Here is a 20679-nt window from a genome sequence, read left to right as displayed (position 1 = left end):
GTCCTATATATCCATATTTATCAAAGGTTGCCATTTCTTATTGAAAGTATCGGCTTTCGGATTAATATTTGCAATATGTTTTTCAATATTCATTATGTCCTTCACTGTATTTACAAACGAGTCAAAGCAAAGTTTTTTGAATTAATACTGTTATTGTGAATGATGTTTTTACAATCAGAATCAAGTGATTTTGTAATACAAAACATCTGGGAAGTCCAAAAAAGACAATCTCCTTTGATAGTTCACATCTGCTAGTGCATCTTCTGTTCATAAATTCTGCTACCTGCTTACAGAAACTATTAACATGTGTGTACTTTCATAATAAACATGATGAATATCTTCATTTGCTACTTCACAAAAACAGCATGTATTTTTGTTTATTAATTTCATTTTAAGAGTTCTTTTCTTGTGTACATCTTTGTAACAATTTATGTTGAAAATCACACAATTTACTGTTTTGGTACAGCCCTTGTTTGTGTATTTATAAGTTTCCAATTCATACATTATTAAACTCATTTTAGACAAGAATGAGGTGGATTGACATTTTTGTGCAGGTTGTCGTAGTATATTCTGCATCTTTTAGATTCAGAGAGCAAGTCCATTAAAGGTTTAGATAAGCTTAGGTTGTAGAACAGTATGTTATTATTTTTTTATTTTCCCTCTCCATTCTGCAGAAATATTATTGATTAAACTTTCAAAGTCAAGAAACCTACCTTTAATGTTGTGCGCTTTTTTAATGATATCAAATGAAAGAAAGCCTTCATTACCACATACATCCCAAAATCTTTTTGGGTTTTGTTCTGATGGTTAAGCCATAGAGGTTCATTCAGGATATTCTGGATATCGTACGGGGTACTATGATTTTGCAAATAATAGTGTTTCCAAGCTGAACAAGTATCTTTCCAGAAAGGATTGTCAGTTAGAAAAACTTTCTCGATATTAGCACCTACTGAGAATAGGTCTATTCTCTGTTTTTATATATCGTCGCAAAAATGATATTGTTAGTGCTGAGATATAGTTAGTAATGTCTACCATCCTTAATCCTCCATCCTCATAGTCTCTTATCAAAGTAGTTCTCTTGATTTTATCCTGCTAACCATCCAAAATAAAATTGAACAGGATCTTATTGATATTGTTTACTCCCCTTTGGTGGATTTGGCAAGGCTGAGAATATATGATCTAATGTAGATAGTATCAATGCTTTTATAACAATAATGTTACCTATTAAGGTCAGCTTTCTTCTCCTCCAGTTTGCCAGTAGTTTATTTATTGTTGCTAGTCTTTTCCTAGTATTTATGACCCAGAGATTGCCCAGCTTTGAATTTAAAGTAATTCCCAATACTTCGAAGTTTATCCAATTTAAATTTCTATCTTCACATAATGTTACCTTCGAGTCTGCTTTGGATCATAGCCATATTGCGTTGGTCTTCTCAATATTCACGTGAAGTCCAGAAATTTTGTGAAAAGTGTCCAGTTTATGTAGAGCACTCTTTAAGCATTTCTAAGTTCCATCGAGAAAAGGTTCTGTGTCGTCAGCATATTGATCTAGTTTATGTTCTTTGTTATTTATTTCTATTCCTTGTATGTGGACACTATTTGTAATCATAATTCCGAGTACCTCTGCAACAAAAAGAAAGAGATATGGGGACACTGGGTCGCCCTTACGACAACCTCGTCCGTTTTGAATTACACATGAGTTAACGTTGTTGGTGAGGATTCTAATCCATTTTGTCATTTTTGGTCCAAAACCGAATTTCTTTAACACTTTGAGTATGAAATGTTTTGAAACACTATCAAATGTTTTTACAAGGAATTAACAAGCCTGGTCTATCCTCATTTTTCAGCTCATATATTATGTCATACAAGTTTCTAATATTATCAGTGATACATCGCGCGGCGATATTAAAGGTTGTTTAATGTCGAGTTATGGCGCCCAGTTTTTAAGTATTGCCTATCTTTATTAGCTTTTGGTAAGCAGGTAATAAGACCTCTGTTTACAGTATCCGATAGCTTTTCTTCAACAAAGACTTCTGAAATAAACCTAAAAATCCATTTTCCTATATCTTTAAAAAAAACCTTTGAAAAACTCTACTGGAAATCAATCAATTCATGGGCTATTACTATTGTTCATGCTTTTTACGGCTGTTGCAGTTTCTTTAAGTGTAATTGGCTCTTCAAGTCTGTCAAATAAATCTTCCTTCATTTCCTGAGTATCTATTGTTTCTAATATGTTTTCTGCCATCTCATGGTCGGTTTCAGTTTACTCTGCATATAGTGTCTGAGTTCATTTTTTTCCATCAATTATTATACAGTTATTACTATTTATCACTTGATTGATTAGTTTATTTGTATAATCTCTATTCTCCAAATTGCAAAAATAATTTGAAGGTTTTCTCCTTCTTCATACAACCTAAGACGTGTTCTTATAAGGTGTCCCCTGGTTTCTTCTTCTTTCATATTTTCAAATTCTTTTTTAAGTCTTGAGAGGTCTCAAAGTGTCTTTTCATTTATACTTTGATAATCTTTTCTAATGTCATCTTCAATTTCAGCTACTTTGTTTTCTAGGTTCTGGAGTTTGTTACATTTATCTTTTTTTATAAATGATGAAACTGATATACAGTAGCCTCGTATTTCCATAAGTAATGTCTCTGAGAATAAACCCTTAGAGATTTTTAACTTAAGATCCAAGTCATCAATATCTTCAGCATTGTTGTCGATTTGTTCATTATCTGCGTATTCAATTTTTGTTTCTCGTAACATATTCTGAACATTGGACATAAATTCCTTATGGTATAACAGCGAGGCATTAAATTTCCAGCATCCTTTTCCTCTTTGTTTGCTAAGGTTATTTGAGAATGATAGTGTGATGGCCGAATGGTCAGATTTGTATCCAGGGATGATAAGACTCCAGAGTTATATTAAAGATATTTTCTGATGCTAAGAAAAAATCGAGACGAGCCTGTTGTCTAAGGTTCTTCCGCTACCATGTATATATTTTTCTTACCATTTGTTGGCCGCCAAGCATCACTTAGGTTATATTTTTCTATTTTTTCTAAGACATACTTCCGTGCTTTGGGGTTATTGATATTCTTATAGTTTTCCAGGTCCAGGTTAGGATCAAGGTTCCATTCTCCACATAAGATTAAGGAATCATTTTCAAAGTTATCTATATCAGTAAACAAGTTTTCATAAAATTTTATATCATCATGGTTAGGACCATATATATTAGCAATTGTTGTCCTTATGGTGTCAATCGTACAGTCGGTTACGATAAGTTTTCATTTTTGTCAACTTTATCACAATGAATTTCTATTTCTACTTTGTTATTAAAAGAATAGCTACTGCACGATGAGTAAGGAGCGATAATATTTTTGTTCCCCATTCATTCCCCACAGAATTTGCATCATTCTTAGATATATCGATGTCTTGGAGACATATTATTGAGAAATTTCTTTTCCGTACAGTCTCATGATTCCCTTACGTTTCATTTTGTCAGCTAGGCCTCTGCAATTAGCAAATACTATGTCAATTCTGGATCCCATTTTGCAACTTTGAGAGACTTATCATTATAATTTAACATTTTACGATAAAAATAATTTTGTTTTTTCATGTATAGCTGTGTAAAGGTGTAATGAAAGCATAAACAATGAAACTGAAAAAAGGTGGTGGGCGATTTCCTCCATACTGGGATGTTACTCGCGCTCCTACATTCAACATTTTTCAAAGAGAGTTTTACAGCCTCTATTAAACAATGTGTAACAACATTACATAGAATTAGTACTGTGGTATAGCAATACTGCCTATCCACTGAATTAGTTTTGCACAATTTATAAAGGATTCTAATTTTTATACGTCAACGGAACATCTGGCTTATACCATGCAAAAACCTATGGTCTGAATTACACGGCATGAAGCAGCTTTATGCACTGCTGGTAGCATGATATAATACAAACTGTGTCATGAAACAAGGGAGATAATACTTCTTAACTACACCATTAGTTTAGTGATGTATATACTACGCAGTATGAAGCAGCGCTATATAGCCAAGAGAAAGATGTTTCTTAGCAACAAGAATTCCTTTACGAAACGACATAGAAGGTTGTATCATGGATCGATGTATCGACTGGCTTGTGTAAGGCAGTGCATCAAGTATATATTGAGCACTATGAAGCAACTTTATACTCTAATGGTGCGCTGATATAATACAAGCTAAATCATGAAACAAAAGGTAATATTTCCCAACGACGAAAGGATTCTTTACGAGAGGTATGGAAAGTTTTAGTTATCCTGCATCATCTGAACATCAGACTAATGTAGCACATAGCCTTTGGTCTGTATTAAACAGCATGAGGCTACTTTATACACTATTGATATCATCATATGGTGCTAACTGAATAATAAAATCGAGAGAAATAAAGCTTCTTGTCCACGGAATTAGTTTTAAGACGTACATATAAATTTGTAGGGTTATGAATTGACGGAACATCTGGCTTGTATCATACAATAAACTGATACTGTTTTATCCATAGTATAACAAAGAACCCATTTCTATTAGATAAAATAGTGGTGTACATTACAGCCTAAAAGTGTTAGAGATATACTGACTGGTCAGGGCGTACACAGTTAGGCATTATTTTCATGATTTACAAGAGAGTAGAAAGTTGGTATATTTACCAACGCTTCAATGAGGTAAATCCGTGTTGAGTGTTCACATTTAGGTCCGCAATACAAACACAAGTTCTTCTTGTGTTTTTTGCTGTTCGTGTCACTTTATTTCCAGTTTGATCCTTGTCATGAGTTGGTCACACTTCCTGGTTTCACATCGATCCTGGAAATTTATATAGTTAATTCTTTTAGTTTGTCATGTCTCCAAGAATGCTCTGTAATCACAGGGGGAAAATAAGAAAAAAGAGCACAGTTTTGAGTGCGTAGCAGATTATTCTCTTTCAGTTGCACACCGAGTCTGACCGTCTGAAGTCTCATCTGCCTCGTAAGTCTTCCACGGTTAATCCGGTGATTTGCTAGTCTGTAGTGTCCGTCCCTTTCTCATATTGTTTCTAAGACAAGAGTCTATCATGAGACACAAAAATCCAGAAGATAGTATATCACATCTTCTACAGATCTAGCTACAACTGAGCTACGTCTAATGCAAAGCCTTGGCAAAAGGGCTAAAAGGCAGACGACACAGACGAAAAGGTACATTTTACAAGGAACAGTTGCAGAACATGTCAAACGGTTATTGATAACGACTTCTGTCTCCTCCAGAAGGTTTTGTGTACACACCAAGCTACACATAATTCACATTAGCCAAGTACTAAACAAATGTAAGGTCTTTCAGGACAATGAAACGCCCAGCGATACCCAGATAATTCACACACACGCACGCACGCACAAACAAACAAACACACACACAGCAACTAACATGCGCAACGATCTACTCAATATGCGTCAGCCCAGTCATTGAGCTTGTCAGTTAGTCGGCTCGTGCAGCAAGCATGTGTTGCTGAAGACCAAATCTAACCCGGATCTGGACTGCTGCTTGATTTAGACATAAAATGTCTGGTTTAACACGATTATGAACATCCTATAATCACCTGGTGATATTAGCGAGTGCGACGCTACACAAACAAACAAAACATACAAATAAACAAGAACACGTGTTCACGAAAATCGTGAGCGAATTCTGTATCACAATGCTCCATTCGCAAACACAAGCAAAGGCTAGAACACTTTAACCTGTAAAGACAGGAATATCTGGTACAACTTAAAATAGGGAACTGTAGCAGTCACTTATGTTTCAACTCTTTTCCTCATTTCTGAGACTAAACATTTCCTGCAGCTTCAGACGAGGAGATGATTCCAACCCTAAAATGGTAAAATGGAGCGAATGAACCGATAACAGATTGTTTTGTTGAACGAAAGGTTACTTAACGTCAGAGAAAAGACAGCACAGGGGTTCGAATCAGTGTTTGGACGATAATTTCTTTATAATACAAATATATAATTTTCCACTCATATATTGCTTGTATATGTTATGATTAATATACATTTCAAATTTGAACAAAGTCAGTGAATAAATAAAGATTTTTTTGAAAATTCTATCGCTACCCTCATTAATAGCATACACAACGGGTGACACTCCCGATGCTAAAAAATGGATCGAAAACCGGACAGCCCGACTATCTTAACGTGCGGTTCAATCAAACCTTACGTTTTTCACAAGAACATTGTACTGAGCCTATAGGTAATTCTTTTACCTTTCTGCTCATCGTATTCAATATGTCTGCCTGCATTTCATATTTGACCACTGACCCTCGCATTAGCACTACCCTTTGCTTTGACCAAACGTCTGGCCTCTCTTTGGTAAACATCGACAGTTTCCGTAATTCTCTGATTGACTCGGAGACAGCTCTCATGGGTCAATTTCCACATAGGCGGGAAAACACATTTTTCATATCTCCCGCAATAATCGCACACGTGGAAACTGAGCAATGAGATACTTGATATATCTTGCTGTTCTTTCTGACATAGCTGTCATTACCAAAGTGTAGACACAACATTCTTTACTGATTGCCAAGCAGTTCGTATGAAACCCATGTTGCCTTCTTCTATCTTCTCTCGAATTTGTTTACGGATCTCTTCAAGATGCAGTTCTTCTTTCCTACGCTCAAAGTCTTCCATCTGTATTCTCTGGATATCTTTTATTCTCTCAAGCTCTCTTCTCGTGTTTTCCTGAGCTTCCTTTTGTTCTGCCTGTCGTTTCTTTTCTTCTTCCAAACATTTCTTTTCCTCTTCTTCCTTTTGCCTCAGTTCTACGGCTTTAAGACGTTCTTTCAACTGCTCATCATCTTTTTGTTCCCTTGATTTTCGTTCTTGTTTCAGTTTTTTCTCCATTTCTTGCATTTGAAGACGATGACTCTGTAACTGTTCTTCAAAGGCAGCAGCTTCTTGTTTAAGTTTATCCTCGAATTCCTGCTGCCTCTTCCCTTCAAGTTTTTCTCTTTTTCCAGCTTCTTTAAGATCAGCTTCACATCTCTCGTACATCTCATTTGTGTAGCACTGACTGCCATTTTCATCAACCATGCGTTTTATCTTGACTATCAGTTCTTTGGTGAATGTCTCCTTTTCTTCATCCGTCCCTCTGTTGTTGATAGCCATAAAACGAAGACTTGCATCAAATAAAAAAAGCTTCAGTTTCACTGGGCAATCACATAAGTAGTGGTCAATAGTTTCACCGTCCTCCTCCAAGTCATCTTTTCCAGTAAATATAACAATGACGAATCTTTTAGCTTCTTCTCCAAAGCATTGCAGGAACCTTTCCAGTGTATTTCTGTCTACTTCATCCATCCTACCAATTCTAACGATGAAAAGAATGGCGTGTATTCCAGGAGAAGACATCCCCACACATTTCATGACCTCTTGCCTGATGTCTTCATGTGATCTGCTTGTGTCACAAAATCCTGGGACGTCAACAAGTTGCAAGTCGTACCCAAAGCGTTTAAAGGAATGCTGTTTGCATGTCCTTGTAACAGACACTGCCTTTGATAACGATTTAAATATCTGTGCCAACTTTCCAGTTCCAATTATTGTATTCCCTGTTGCACTTTTACCAGCTCCAGTCCTTCCAACAAGTACCATTCGAATTTCCCTGTCCAGAAAGCTGGTAGGATTTCCTGTGAAGAAGATAATCATGGTTTCACACACCATAAACAATTATCATATCACATGATACTGACACTTAACTTTTAACCAACTGCCATTAGAATGTGGTAAGGTCGAATGCTAGTTTGTAAGTGTTGATTTCCTGTACTAATTATTGTGCTCATAAATATGATCACAACCTTAAGAATTATTGACATGATTGTAATGCTTCTGTTTCACTTAGTTGTAACAACATGCTAAGCTAATGACAATGAATCACCTAACTATCTGGTCAATCAGCTCAGGTTAAACGCCTGTGAATAACAGTCGTCTCAAATGTGAACCAAATGTGCGCATGGACTCCGTTCAACCTGATAGTCCGATATGTATTACAGTTTGACACACTTCCATGCAATTTCAATGCAATTTCAATGCAGTTTTCTCGTGCAACTTGAACACAGTTTACGATAGTAAAAAATACCTCTGCCAGCCATTGCGAAGGGTTTTGCACTTTATACAGTCTGAAATGAAAAACAAACTAGTTTCAACACCAACGTGAACATTCCTGTCCGATGTTAAAATAGACGTTGTCGGTCTGTTGAAAGCACACATCAAGCGTTTCTTCTTGTTACATCTTTCTGTTCAATGAGTTTGTGTTTACAGGACGAGGCATATTGAATTGATTGTGAACCCCAACAGTAAATTATACATTTTGTTTTCAATAATAGACGTCAAAACACAGACATGTTTAGTAAACGAGGTATCTTGACACATGAATCAGCATATTTTATAACATTATTTTACAGGTATATTTCAAAACGTCAATGATCTCTTAGCAGCACACGATTGCTACTCAGCACACGATTGTTTATCAAGCTGGGCACGCATGGTATCTGTTATCTCTACGAAACTCGCAACTTGAAAACATGTAAAGAACAGGTCTAATATTGATCTTCAGGAACCCATGCTTGTCGTTGGAGGCGACTAACAGGATCGGGTGCTCAGGTTCGCTGACAAGTTGATGCATGCCATAGTATCTCAACCGCGTAAATCGATGAGTATCATGCCAATCATTTGACTGTCTGTTCAAGCGTGCTAAAATAAGTTGAATGAGGATAAAATATGTTGAATAGTATGCCATGATACTATGCATTTGAAAATATTATCGCCCACAGGCCAAACAGTATTTTGATAATGCTAGACATTTGCTAGAAATTCGCTGATTTAAGTCACAATAAGTTGAATTATGTCTCATGATACATGTAGACATAATGTCAAAGACATGAATGAATACACATGCATCGGTTAACATGTAGACGACATCTTGCCAAAATAAGTAGCAGTAAATCAGCACTAAAAGTATCAGCAGTACTCACCCGCTGTGTGCTCGCCCTACCAGCTGTGTGCTCAGCCTCAACCAGTCAGGTCCCGGCTGTAATGCAGCATATGACGGCTGTCGCTGGTTTTATACTCATGCATCTCAGGTACAGTTAGTCACGTGACCAGCTCAATAACACACACAACCTGGGTCAGGTGAGATCGTCGTCGAATGTCTGTGCAGTCAAACAGACACACGTGGGAGAACACGTGACGTTCTACTGTCGGCAGGTGGAGAAAATCACAAAGAAGAAAATGGCAGCCATGTTCATTCCTGGCCTCACTTGGCAAAATCACGTGTCTCGAGAAGCAGACGGAGACGAAGAAGAAGAAGGAGGAGAAGAAGAAGAAGATTATTTTAGTGTTGTGTCACACACAGCAAATATATTCAATCTGCAAAACATAAAATGTGCTGCCAAGCGACCTATAAGAAACACAAACACCGTATAGTCATATGAATGACAAGTTCAGATAAACACATCAGAGATATTATATCTACAGCATTTATTGGCGACATAGCAATATACGGGAATACAGGTAAATAAAAAAAGAACATCCACATATTAACACTATTAATTAATATCCATAAATTGACTCCAGTTCACCAAATTCATGTATCATTGCAAATGCCCAAGTGGAAAGAGAACTGAAAGAAAATAACACGTAGAAAATGTATTCACCATTAGTCACCAGACAATCATAAAAATGTATGAACTGTTAAAAAGTCAACAACATGAACATCGATCTACGCAGCTGAGATACGATGACATGTGCCAACCAAGTCCGCGATCCTGACCACCAGTTGTTTGCCTCTCAAGACAAGCTGAGTTGCTGAAGACCAATTCTAAACCGGATTATCAGGGGTAATATGCCATATGAACAATTGTTGGGAAGTAATAGCAGCACGTAAAATATGATTGTACTGATACCAGTAAAGTTACTGTTAATAGTGCTCTTTTTGCGAAGTGACTTTAACTGTCAACACATGAACTTAAAAGTCCGTTAACTCATCTATAAGTGTTCATGAATTATTATATATTTTGAAATTATTCCTGTTTACATATAGCAACTCAATTCAGTTTGAACGCATACAGTTGCTTGGGTAGAATAAGGCCTCGACATAGCGTGACTGATGTAGAACGCTATTAATAGGAGACACTGACATGCCGTTATTATCTAACACGCAGTATATACCAATAGTGTCAACTCAGATCCTCGTACAATCAACCTTGATGTTAATGATTTATTATTATGATAGCGGCCTCTGAATACCGTTCATGTTTCAAACGAAGCAGCTTTAGCGTCTCGTAGAATACCACACCAACTATTATCGAACACGCAATAACACGGTGTATAGCATACATATTCTCAGATTTCAGCTGATCACTGGATTCCCGAGCAATGGGTTTTACGAGCAAGTGATCGATTGTACACGCTTTATAAACAGGGTGAAAGAAGACACTGATCGTCAGTAGAGTAGTTGTTCTTTGCGTGTCAGTTTGAAGGTATATTTAGTTCCAAGGCTCTGTTTGTAGTTGTTTGGCGGGTACATTACTACAGGTGCAGCCTGACACATCACATTGAGATAACTGGCAAATGTAAGAACCTAACGTAACTAAGCTGAAAAAATACTACAAAAGACGTTGATACAAACCTTCACGTCGTTACAAATACTCCTTGTCGTTGGTTTGTTGTTTAAAGCCGCACCCAGCTATATTCCAGCTGTATGGCGGCTTCCTGTAAATAATCGAGTCTGGACCAGACAATCCAGTAATCAACAACACGAATATTGGTCTACGCAATTGGGATAGGGTGATTGTATCAACCAAATCGGCGATCCTTATCCCTGACTGTTACCATATTGCTTCGACAACAGTACCTACCAGGCTGTCCCCACATAGGTACAATGTGTGAAGCAAATTTGTGGCGTCCCCGCCGTGATGTTGCTGGTTAGTGAGCTTTACACCCAGGGTCAGATGACCTGGTTCAGCATGAAAGTTAGCTTAAATATCAGTATTGTGTAGCTTATGACTCGCATAGGTAGCAGTACCATGATCAGTTTGCTTACGGGATCACGGGTACAGATAAACTCTAACCAAAAAGAATATTGATAAATGAAATGTCAATTATTTTTCAAAATTAGTGTTTGATTGTTCGCCATTACAATGCTGGTTTGTGTACATGAACAAACGCACAGAGCAAAAACGCATCTTCGGTAATTTTAATGCACGCTTACGTTTGAAAGTATCAACATGCATGAAAATGTCATGGAGAAAAAGTGGTTCGTAATATGCACGTGCAGTTCTGAGGAAACGTGAGCGAGGACATTGCCTATATAAGGCCGGATTACCACTGCAGTCATTTCAAACCGTTCGTAATCGATTACGAGGGGACCCTGTTTCGGCCTTGTACTGCGACGACACTATCGACGTCGACGGGTCCAGTGGTGCAATAAAGTTCGATTCTGGAATGTACAAAACTGGCAACGTGTATGCTTTATTGACGAGTCATGCCCAAATCTAACTTTGTACGCCCTCGGGACAATTTAACTGGTATTCGGTATGGAGACGAAATCTTAAGGCTTCACATGATCCCTATCATTGAGGGAGTTGATCCAGCAAGATAATGCCACACACAGCACATGCCACTATTCAGCATCTTCAGAATAACATTACAGTGTTTCCTTGACCTTCGAAATCGCCCAATCTCAACTCCATCAAGCAATCTCTACTCCATCAACTGTCCCAGGCATTGCAAGAGGAATGGGCCAGAATTCCATAAGTTCGAAATCAAAGACTTATTCAGTCCATTCCAAGACGATGAAGAGCAGTTTTTGGGGCACATGGTGGCCACAACAGACATTGAAGAAAACGCAAATTTGGAAACGGGCGCGTTCACATATTGGACATTTTATAAGCTATATGTATTAACACACCTCTGAAGTTTTATACATACACATTTGGCTGCAACAGATACCGAATTACATGTGTTATGTCGCTTTAAAGATACCAGATTAGATTAGTGAAAATCGCTTTTCCTAACACGTTCTGTCATTGTGTTGTGTAGATCTGTTACAGCTGATGCTGACATTAAGATGATAAAATGTCGAGTCTTTTAGTTCCTCATGTGCTGATTCTGTTGTATATAAATCGGGGCTCGCTGATCCATCCATTAATAATACAGCGCTCCAAGCAAAAGTAAATTTCTGCTCTTTAAAAGCTGATTACTACTTACACCTGCTACTGTGTTTGGAGCTCTGTTCCCCTTGACCCCAGGTGTGCCGTTGCCTTGACTACTTATTATAAATCTGGCCTAATATTAATCATTGATAATGACTGCCAGTTGTTCATTAGTTCCTCGTCATATCAGTGTCCTTATCATTCTTCCTATTATTATTGCATTCATGTGTCATTCGGAAAGCCAATGTTACCCAACATGGGTACAACGTGAGAAGATCTTATTGTGCTCTGACGATGTGGAGTTAAACCCGGGACCCTTTACACTTGAAGAAGCTTAATAAGATTCCATTATGGCCAAATTAGAAGACAAGTCCGAGCCGAGTGAATAAATCACATCGTTGAAAGAAGACGTGAAGTCGATTCCTTCTAGATATGATAAACTTGATAAAACTGTTAACCTTATCAAATTGGATAGAGAGAACCGGAAAAAAAACCACCGAGAGTATGCATACGGATTTTGACGCCTTTTCGGAAAAAGTTGATAACATTTACGAACTTATGACCAAAATTGACGACGATTTAGATAAACTTGAGGTATTTAGTCGACCATCCTCGATTTGCCGATTTGCCAGTGTCAACAAAGATAACAGTCGCAGCCGCGAAAGTTTGTTCGCAGTGCGACTCAGATTTTGGGGAAAATCATACAGACAAACTAACAGTTGTGAAACCTAATAAAATATATGCAAGAACTCCTTGTACCTCTTTCAGAGTACCTAAACAACAATCGTGTTGCCAAGTTTAATCGATTAGGTAAAAGAAGCGAAAGTGTGTTGTGATTGGTACGCTCAGCTTCCCATTGTAGACACCTGATTGGGTAAAACTCCAGCCACGGGAGGTAATATAATCATCGGGCCGAGCCGAAGATGCATCCATGGTTTAGTGGAGATTTATCGTAACGTATAACCTGGAGATTAACGAGGTTGTTCGTCGACGTGACAACATCCCCCTACATGTTATTCCGGAAGCTGACGGTGAGAAGTCAATGTCATGTAAAGAGATTCTGTTGTCTACATTTGATACATACTTGACCTGTATGACATGGCAATCGTCTGACGTGATTCGCGCACACCGCATTGGCGCTAAACGTCAACATGTAACTAAACCACGTCCAATTATTGTGAAACTCGCGCTGTCAGAAGATAAGATCCGAGCTCTGAAATTGAGACCAGTTCTCAGGGAGAACTTGGACTTGGGAGTTTGACGACGTTCGCAGTGAACACGTTTCCAAGCGTTCAACAATGTTTTAGAGATTTGAGGGGAGTGAAGATTTGTCCGCGTTGAGGTTTAAAATATGTATCATCATTGAAGCTTATATCTGGTCAGTGAGAGTTAATTTCACGGCAAGAGACCCTGAACCCGTTTTACAATTATAAAGATGAGAAATACAATCCAGCGCCATATGTAATGGTAAGCTGTATGCTAACGTGTACAATGTCTGAATTTAATCTTATACTCTATGTTCCAAAACTCTGCTCTTTTGTCAATGTTTCACCGGGATTGATAGCATGTGGTATTGGCGGAGGCTGTTTCTCAGATCACTGTATGATGAACATTCAATAAAGAATTGGTACTCTGGTTAAATGGGTAAAATTACAATACACAGAGATTAGAATCCGCTCATGTTGTTTTATATTTACTTTTCGCCCTTATTCCAACATTAAAAGATGGTCTGAACAACGAAACTTGAAGCAAAGATTGTTGCGTTGCTGTCAATCGTTGCGTTGCCGTCCTCGGGGGTCAGTCGATGGTGTCACTCATGTACTAATTTCCGCAGGACCCACCGAGTTCGTGCTAAATCGATTTAGTAAATGAGTTATGTTTGTGAGTGCAGAACAAAGCGTTTATTAGGCTTGGAACGATATCTTAGAATTTGTCCAGATCGCTTCGCGGAAGTTAAAGAATCAAACTACTTACTTGTAGTGTACAATATATATAAGGATTGATGACCAAACGCTATTTTCCATGACACAACTTGAAGCATAAAGATTTCTTTCTCCGGAAGCGAGATTCGTGAATTGGAAGTGACAATAATATTGTAAAGTAGTGTTGATATTGGCCACCCACCTCCGCTTCCTCGAGAGGTGGTATGATATGGATATAGTCACCGCAAATCCTGTTGGACATCAATCAAATGCATATTGTACTACCAGTCAGAAAGTAGTTTTGATTTTTGTAACTCGGTGAAAACAAACCTAAATCGCATTTATTCTCAGACTCGCGGATGTTCGTGACAGTGCGCTGCCATTTTTAATAATCGTAACATGACGGGCTAAAGTCTGTTAAAGAAAAGCAAAACTACTTTCTACTCGTAGTTAAATATGTATTGGAATCATGGCCAACAGGATTTGGCATGACACAACTTATAACATAACGATTTCTTCCTCGGAAGCGAGGTGAGGGTCAAAAGTGTTTTATACTGCGCAATAAATATCTTGCTACATTCCCATGGTTAATGTCCACTCACCCAATTCAATAGCAAGATACTAGATCTATGGTTTCCCTATAATTGCCATCGCGTGGCGCCAGTAAAAGAACTACGTCGTGGGCGACGTCGCCCACGACGTCGTATAAAAAAGACGATGTCGACAACGACGTCGTGCAGAAATACACAAGAATGATCTACGACAAAAATACAAAATCGACGTCGTCGCCCACGACGTAGTTCTTTTTTTACGCGCCACGCGATGGCAATTATAGGACACCATACTAGTCAACGTGCGTCTTTCTATTTGGTCTTATAATCCTAATTAGTTTATTATCAGGCGATCTGCCTTTACTTATAACTTGAATATCTAGACATTGTAAATCATAATTCGCACACACGCCCTAGTGTATGTTGTCTGTCTCATTACTTCACGACGAAATCATGGATTCTGTGGAATGCTGCGACAAATGAATAAAAACAGAATGCAGTTATTAAAACTAAAACAGGTAGTTATAATGATGTCAGGCTATTACTTTTTCGAGGAATGTATCCATCAATATCCCACAAAAACGAGCCGTATGCCATTCACCTGCAGCTGTTCCAAATGATGTGTCTTTTAACAGTCTAATACATGTTCACGAAAAGTGATATATCGTTTCAGGTATTTCACATTGGTATATAGTCGCATTGGTCACCCAAGATAGCATACCTGGGAACTAATTGCATAATCTCCGCCATTCTTTACAAAAGTAATTTAATCAGCCAATAATGAGAATCAATGTCTTGGCGGTTAATCCTTGAAAGAAGGAAGTTGTTTTACGCAGACACAGACACGATACAGAGTGTATTTAGTATTGATTAGTAAATGTACATACATAAACACTACCTTTTGACAAATCCGCTGTGTAGGGATAAAAGTATGGGTTAATCAACTTTGATCGATGTTTATACTGTTGAGGTATTTACTCCAGACACAAGAAATGCAAAATGGGAACCTTTGTCCAGGTTATCTAAGTGGTGTTACCACTTATTATACCTGTTATAAATTTATTAACTGACCATCAAGTGAATGATGACAAATGACATGTGTAGGTTTATACCACCTAACACGGGTTACAACAAGGGAGTATTAATTGCTGTACTGCATGCAATTTTAATTGCATGTGAAAACCTATGGGCCGACACTATTTTGAGAATACGGACAGAACTTCATTGTTGCAAAAGAAATACATATAAGCATTTGCTGTGTGCTAAAACTGTATTTACCTATTTACCTAAGTAAATTTTCAGAGTCTTCTAGCAACAGCAAAGTGCAAGGAATAACGCAGTCAAACAGTTGCTGTTCGAATTGCATGAAATATGCAAAAAGCATGACATATTCAAGAACAATGTTTCCAATTTTGGAAATGTCCACAAGGGGAGATAACTGGTGGGTGATGGTAAATTATTGTTCTTTGCACGCCCCAGGACCTAATCCCTTGTTGATTGATGAGTGAGTCAAGGCAGTTAAGAGTCACCAATTAACAAGGCCTACTGCCTTGGCCTTATGCCTCTTAAAGAAGCCTCTGGAAGTAAGTTAAAACTTTGATGGGCATTAAGAAGTGAAATGCATTACTGTGACCTGATTTTCACCTGATGAAGGAGCAAGCATATGCTCCGAAACTTCGTGTTATTCACAATAAAGAAGTAGACATCCATAAATCTTGTTTTCTTATTAAAAAGGTAAGTTATTAAAATCTGCTGACCTGTAGGTTTGTTAATCATGTCGCGATGTGATTATCGCTCTAACACACCTGAGAGATTCGTCAACAGTGTGGTATGCACAGGCGGTGAAAATTGTATTGTAGTACATTGGGTTGGTTGCATATTGTTAACATTATTCCATGGTCAATATCGCAATGTTTCTGAAATGGTAGTATACGGAAGTTTGTTCCACATTTTTGATAATTTATAGAGTGATTCTTATCAAATTAGATATTTCTTTATCGTCCGAACAATTCACAAATTACGGATGTTTTGTGTGTGTGTGTGTGTGCATGCACGCGTGTATAACATCTATAACTTGATAGGTATTAATTAAAATCAGGCCGATTGTAACCATAATGACTATATTGGATGGAACACTCCAAGAACAAAAAATAATTTCACTCTTCAAAAGGAACTGGAACAGTAACATTTTTTTCATGTTTTCATATGAGCTTCAAAACATTGAATGACATAAATGCTGTATGATGAAATGGATCAGAGAACATTAGAATGGCATACGTGACGTGTGAATGACACGTGTAATGGTCAAAAATATATAATCACTATGTTAGTTGACTCATGACCAGACACGTCAAACTGGTACCGATAGATTTATATCTAATATGTAAACATTCAGTATTTCTTAGTACCTGAAATAGAAAACACGACTTTGGAATGAGATGTTTTAATCTGAGATTAATCTGTTAGGTAACCCAGTTTACTTAAAGTAGAACTTAAATCAACGTCAAAAGATTGGTCATTCGCAAAGTGAAGCAGATTTCACCTTATACTGCAGTAAACAGTATGGGGATACACAACGAAACATACCACTTATGTGATGACAACTCCCTGTTTATTGCATAGAGCGGCATGTCGATGTACAACGTTCAGGATAGACAAGCTGATTGAATGTTGATTGATTCCATCACTTGGACAAAGGAGTGGATTTAGACTTGTTGATATTACTCTCCTCATGCCCCCAACGATGTGCTACTTGCTGAATCACCTGGTGTTAATTTGCTTCTAGTCACTATGCATATATACTTCTGTTCACCTGGTAACTGTTATCTTGATAACGGCGTGAGAATATACATGGAAACTCCCCTCTATCGACCTTTGGTCCAAACAGATGAGTTAAGAGAAATGTTGATGTCCCGTCCGTTAGCAAAATAACATTGGATTATAGAGACAATGAAAGGCCTACGTGTTGATAGAAGAGGATATTCCGGATTATGCGAGATGAGAGCACACCTAATGAGAGAAAACGAGGCAAATATATGTATAAAGATAGTGTTTCATTTCGGTCTCAGCATATAAACATTGAAATATAAAACACATAAAAAAACATTAGAAGGCGTAAGCCACGAGTAGTAACGGGAGACTATATGGACAGATTTTATTTAATCATGTTACAACATGCTATATATTACAAGGATTTTTTATAAATGGTTATATTACACATCATATTATGAAATGTTTCAAAATATTACATAATTATAAATATACATACATTTATAAGTACATTATAAATATATTAAAGATGTGAAAGAAGAAGAGACGCTGAATCAGCAAACTGTCTAACAGTTAACATTCCATTTTAGTTTGAAACTGGTGTCTCAGTTCTTGAAGATGTCGTTCAAGGTATCGGTATTTCTTCGTCGTGGGTTGTCTTTGGCCTTCGGCATATTGCACCAACGAGGTGTAGGAATAAACTTATGTTCGAAAAGTTGAGCATTAGCCATTTCGAAATCGAATGTACACTTTCATGCTTCTTCTCATTACATGTATATATCCCAATGTAATTAGGGAACTGATCCAGAGCGATTAATGTTTCTCGCCAACAGTCTAATTACCAAAACCAAACTGCAAGCTTGTCGGTATCTGCTCCCTCGACCATGACGGACACAGGGACTGGGCTTCTGGCCACATGACAAAATTTCTTCAACCCAAACAGCGGGACATTAGGGAAGGTGGATGTTCATCAGATGCTGTTACATGTATTTGAGAATACCCCCAGTAGTTCCTGTCTGTTTGCAATAAAGTATACCAGCAGTGTATATGCTTTTCGGATTTTTAATGCATAGATGGCATAGTGACTGATCCAATTTTTCAATTTGATCTTATTTCTGTGTTTTTTACCTCGATATTTAATCATGCCATGTAAACATATGATGTCTATTACATATTATATTTATGACAAATGAAAATGTACTTAGGTATATACAATTTAACTTCAGTACACATCCAATGCTTATATGTATTTCTTATGCAACAATGAAATTCCGTTCGTATCCTCCAAACAGTGTCGGCTCCATAACTTTTTTCAGGCAATTAACATTGCATGCAATTCAAAGGATTATTATCCCCTTTGCTGTAAACCAGTTGAGTGTTTGGTGGTATAAACCTACACATGTTATTTGTCATCATTCACTTGATGGTCAATTAATGCATTTATAACAGGTGTGATGGTAATATGCACTCAGATTACCTTATAAAGGTTCCCATTTTGCATTTCTTTTTGTCTTGAGTGATAAATACATGTACTCAGCATTATGAATTGATGGTCTGATGTGACAAATGTGGTTACATGTTATGTGGCTATGCTCATGGAACTGCAGCAAGACGAATTATCAACTGAGATACAACCACAAACATTGATCAAAGGATTAACCGATAACACGCTGATTGATTAGTACTTTTTCTTGCACAGTGGATTTGTCAAAGGTAATGTTTATGTATGTAGATTTACTAATCTATACTGATTACACCCTGTCCTGTACCCTGTACCTGTGTAAAACAACATCTTTCCTTCAATGTATTAACCGCCAGTAAGTTGATGGGGTGTTCCTCTTGCCAGTCAGGCAAGTTGTTTATTTAAGGCGTAAGAGGATCACCGGTACCATGTTAATTAGCAAGACAATGGTACGGGTGGGTGGGGTGTGTGGGGAGGAGATGACCAAGCCAAGAAAAACACAAGTGGATTTGTGATCATTGTTGGCTGAATTAGATTGCCTTTTTAAAGAATGGCGGACATCATGCAATTTGTTGACCAATGAGATTATACACCAACGTGAAAACTGAATCGATGTATCCTGGTAAAGACACTTTGACATGGAACGCGGGATTCTTTGTCACGTGGCAGATCAATGGCATATTGTTCCTTTATGTGGAGGTAGTGTCCCTTTTGCGAGAAAGCGTCTTGGTCACTGATTAGCGAAGTTTAAGCTCTCAAACCTGGGATAACTAGCTGCACCAATTAAAGGGTAGTTATGTTAATGCAATCACCTGAGGAAAGTACAGAACAAGTAAAATTCTTCAACACTAATACAAACTAATACGAGACGAACGCTGCCAGCAGGAATGGGTACCATTATGTGGAATATCAGTGCCTGAAAGCAGCCTCAGTCACTACAATAGCAGATGGGACTGTTGTCCAGAAGAGGGACAAACAACATACACATCAGACCAAAAGCTCTATTGGCTCCTATATCCAAATTTGAGGCTGTCAAAATCGGGGAGTAAACCTATGTGGATATTGATGGATTACATTCCTCGAACAAGGTAATAACCTGACATTGTTGCAGACTTCAGTCGGTTTTTATTTCTAATATTTGCATTTTGTTTTATTCATTTGTTTGTGGCATTCAGCAGAATCATTTGTTTTCGCTGTAATGAGACAGACAACATACACTAGGTCATACCAAGGGTGTGTGTGAAATATGATTCTTGTTGGCATTCCTATAAAATGTCTAGATATTACAGTCATGTTATAAATACGCTCTAAAAGTATAATCGTATGCTTTTTATTAAGTTTCAAAATGCATGCCAAATGTGGCAATATAATAGTTGGGATTATAAGACAAAATATGTAGACATACATTGACTTCGTTTTTTCAGTCCTGACATTTTTACCACTGGCAGATGATTAAACTTCAAAAGTGTTTTTCATTTCATTTTCAAATGATGGAAATATTATCGAGTAAAAAAGATTTTATTTTTTGTTGATCAATCTACACCTATACGATCAATTGCGGGTTGCGCAGCAAAGGTCTGAACCAATCGAAAGTACTGGGATATCATCCGGGTACTCAGGGAAAAGCAATAACAAAAGCAACAACCAGTGCGCGGAAATTGCTCTGGATCAGTGCCTTGTTAAATGTGTTTACCATATGATTGTTTTGATCATGTTTTTACACGGTCGGCTTCAGTGTGCGATGTGTTCACTTCCATCAACCACCAGCTTGTAATAAC

The 20679-nt window shown here is 37.6% G+C and overlaps 1 protein-coding gene across 1 annotated transcript; it reads right to left on the bottom strand.

Moving 5' to 3' along the window:
- Window positions 1–1807: 1807 nt before the first annotated feature.
- Window positions 1808–9058, bottom strand: LOC124289174 (GTPase IMAP family member 4-like). Its single transcript, XM_046725782.1, has 3 exons — window positions 9018–9058; window positions 8123–8162; window positions 1808–7673 (listed from the first exon to the last, which is right to left on the bottom strand). Exons 2-3 carry the CDS (start codon window positions 8133–8135, stop codon window positions 6538–6540), a joined length of 1149 nt encoding a protein of 382 aa, XP_046581738.1. The 5' UTR covers window positions 8136–8162; window positions 9018–9058; the 3' UTR covers window positions 1808–6537.
- Window positions 9059–20679: the final 11621 nt, after the last annotated feature.

This window comes from Haliotis rubra, unplaced genomic scaffold (assembly GCF_003918875.1).
Source record: "Haliotis rubra isolate DU_JTF1 unplaced genomic scaffold, ASM391887v1 Scf435, whole genome shotgun sequence".
Classification (NCBI taxonomy): Eukaryota; Metazoa; Mollusca; class Gastropoda; order Lepetellida; family Haliotidae; genus Haliotis; species Haliotis rubra.
Note: the sequence above shows the minus strand (reverse complement) of the source record. Positions and strands in the feature narration are given on the sequence as shown.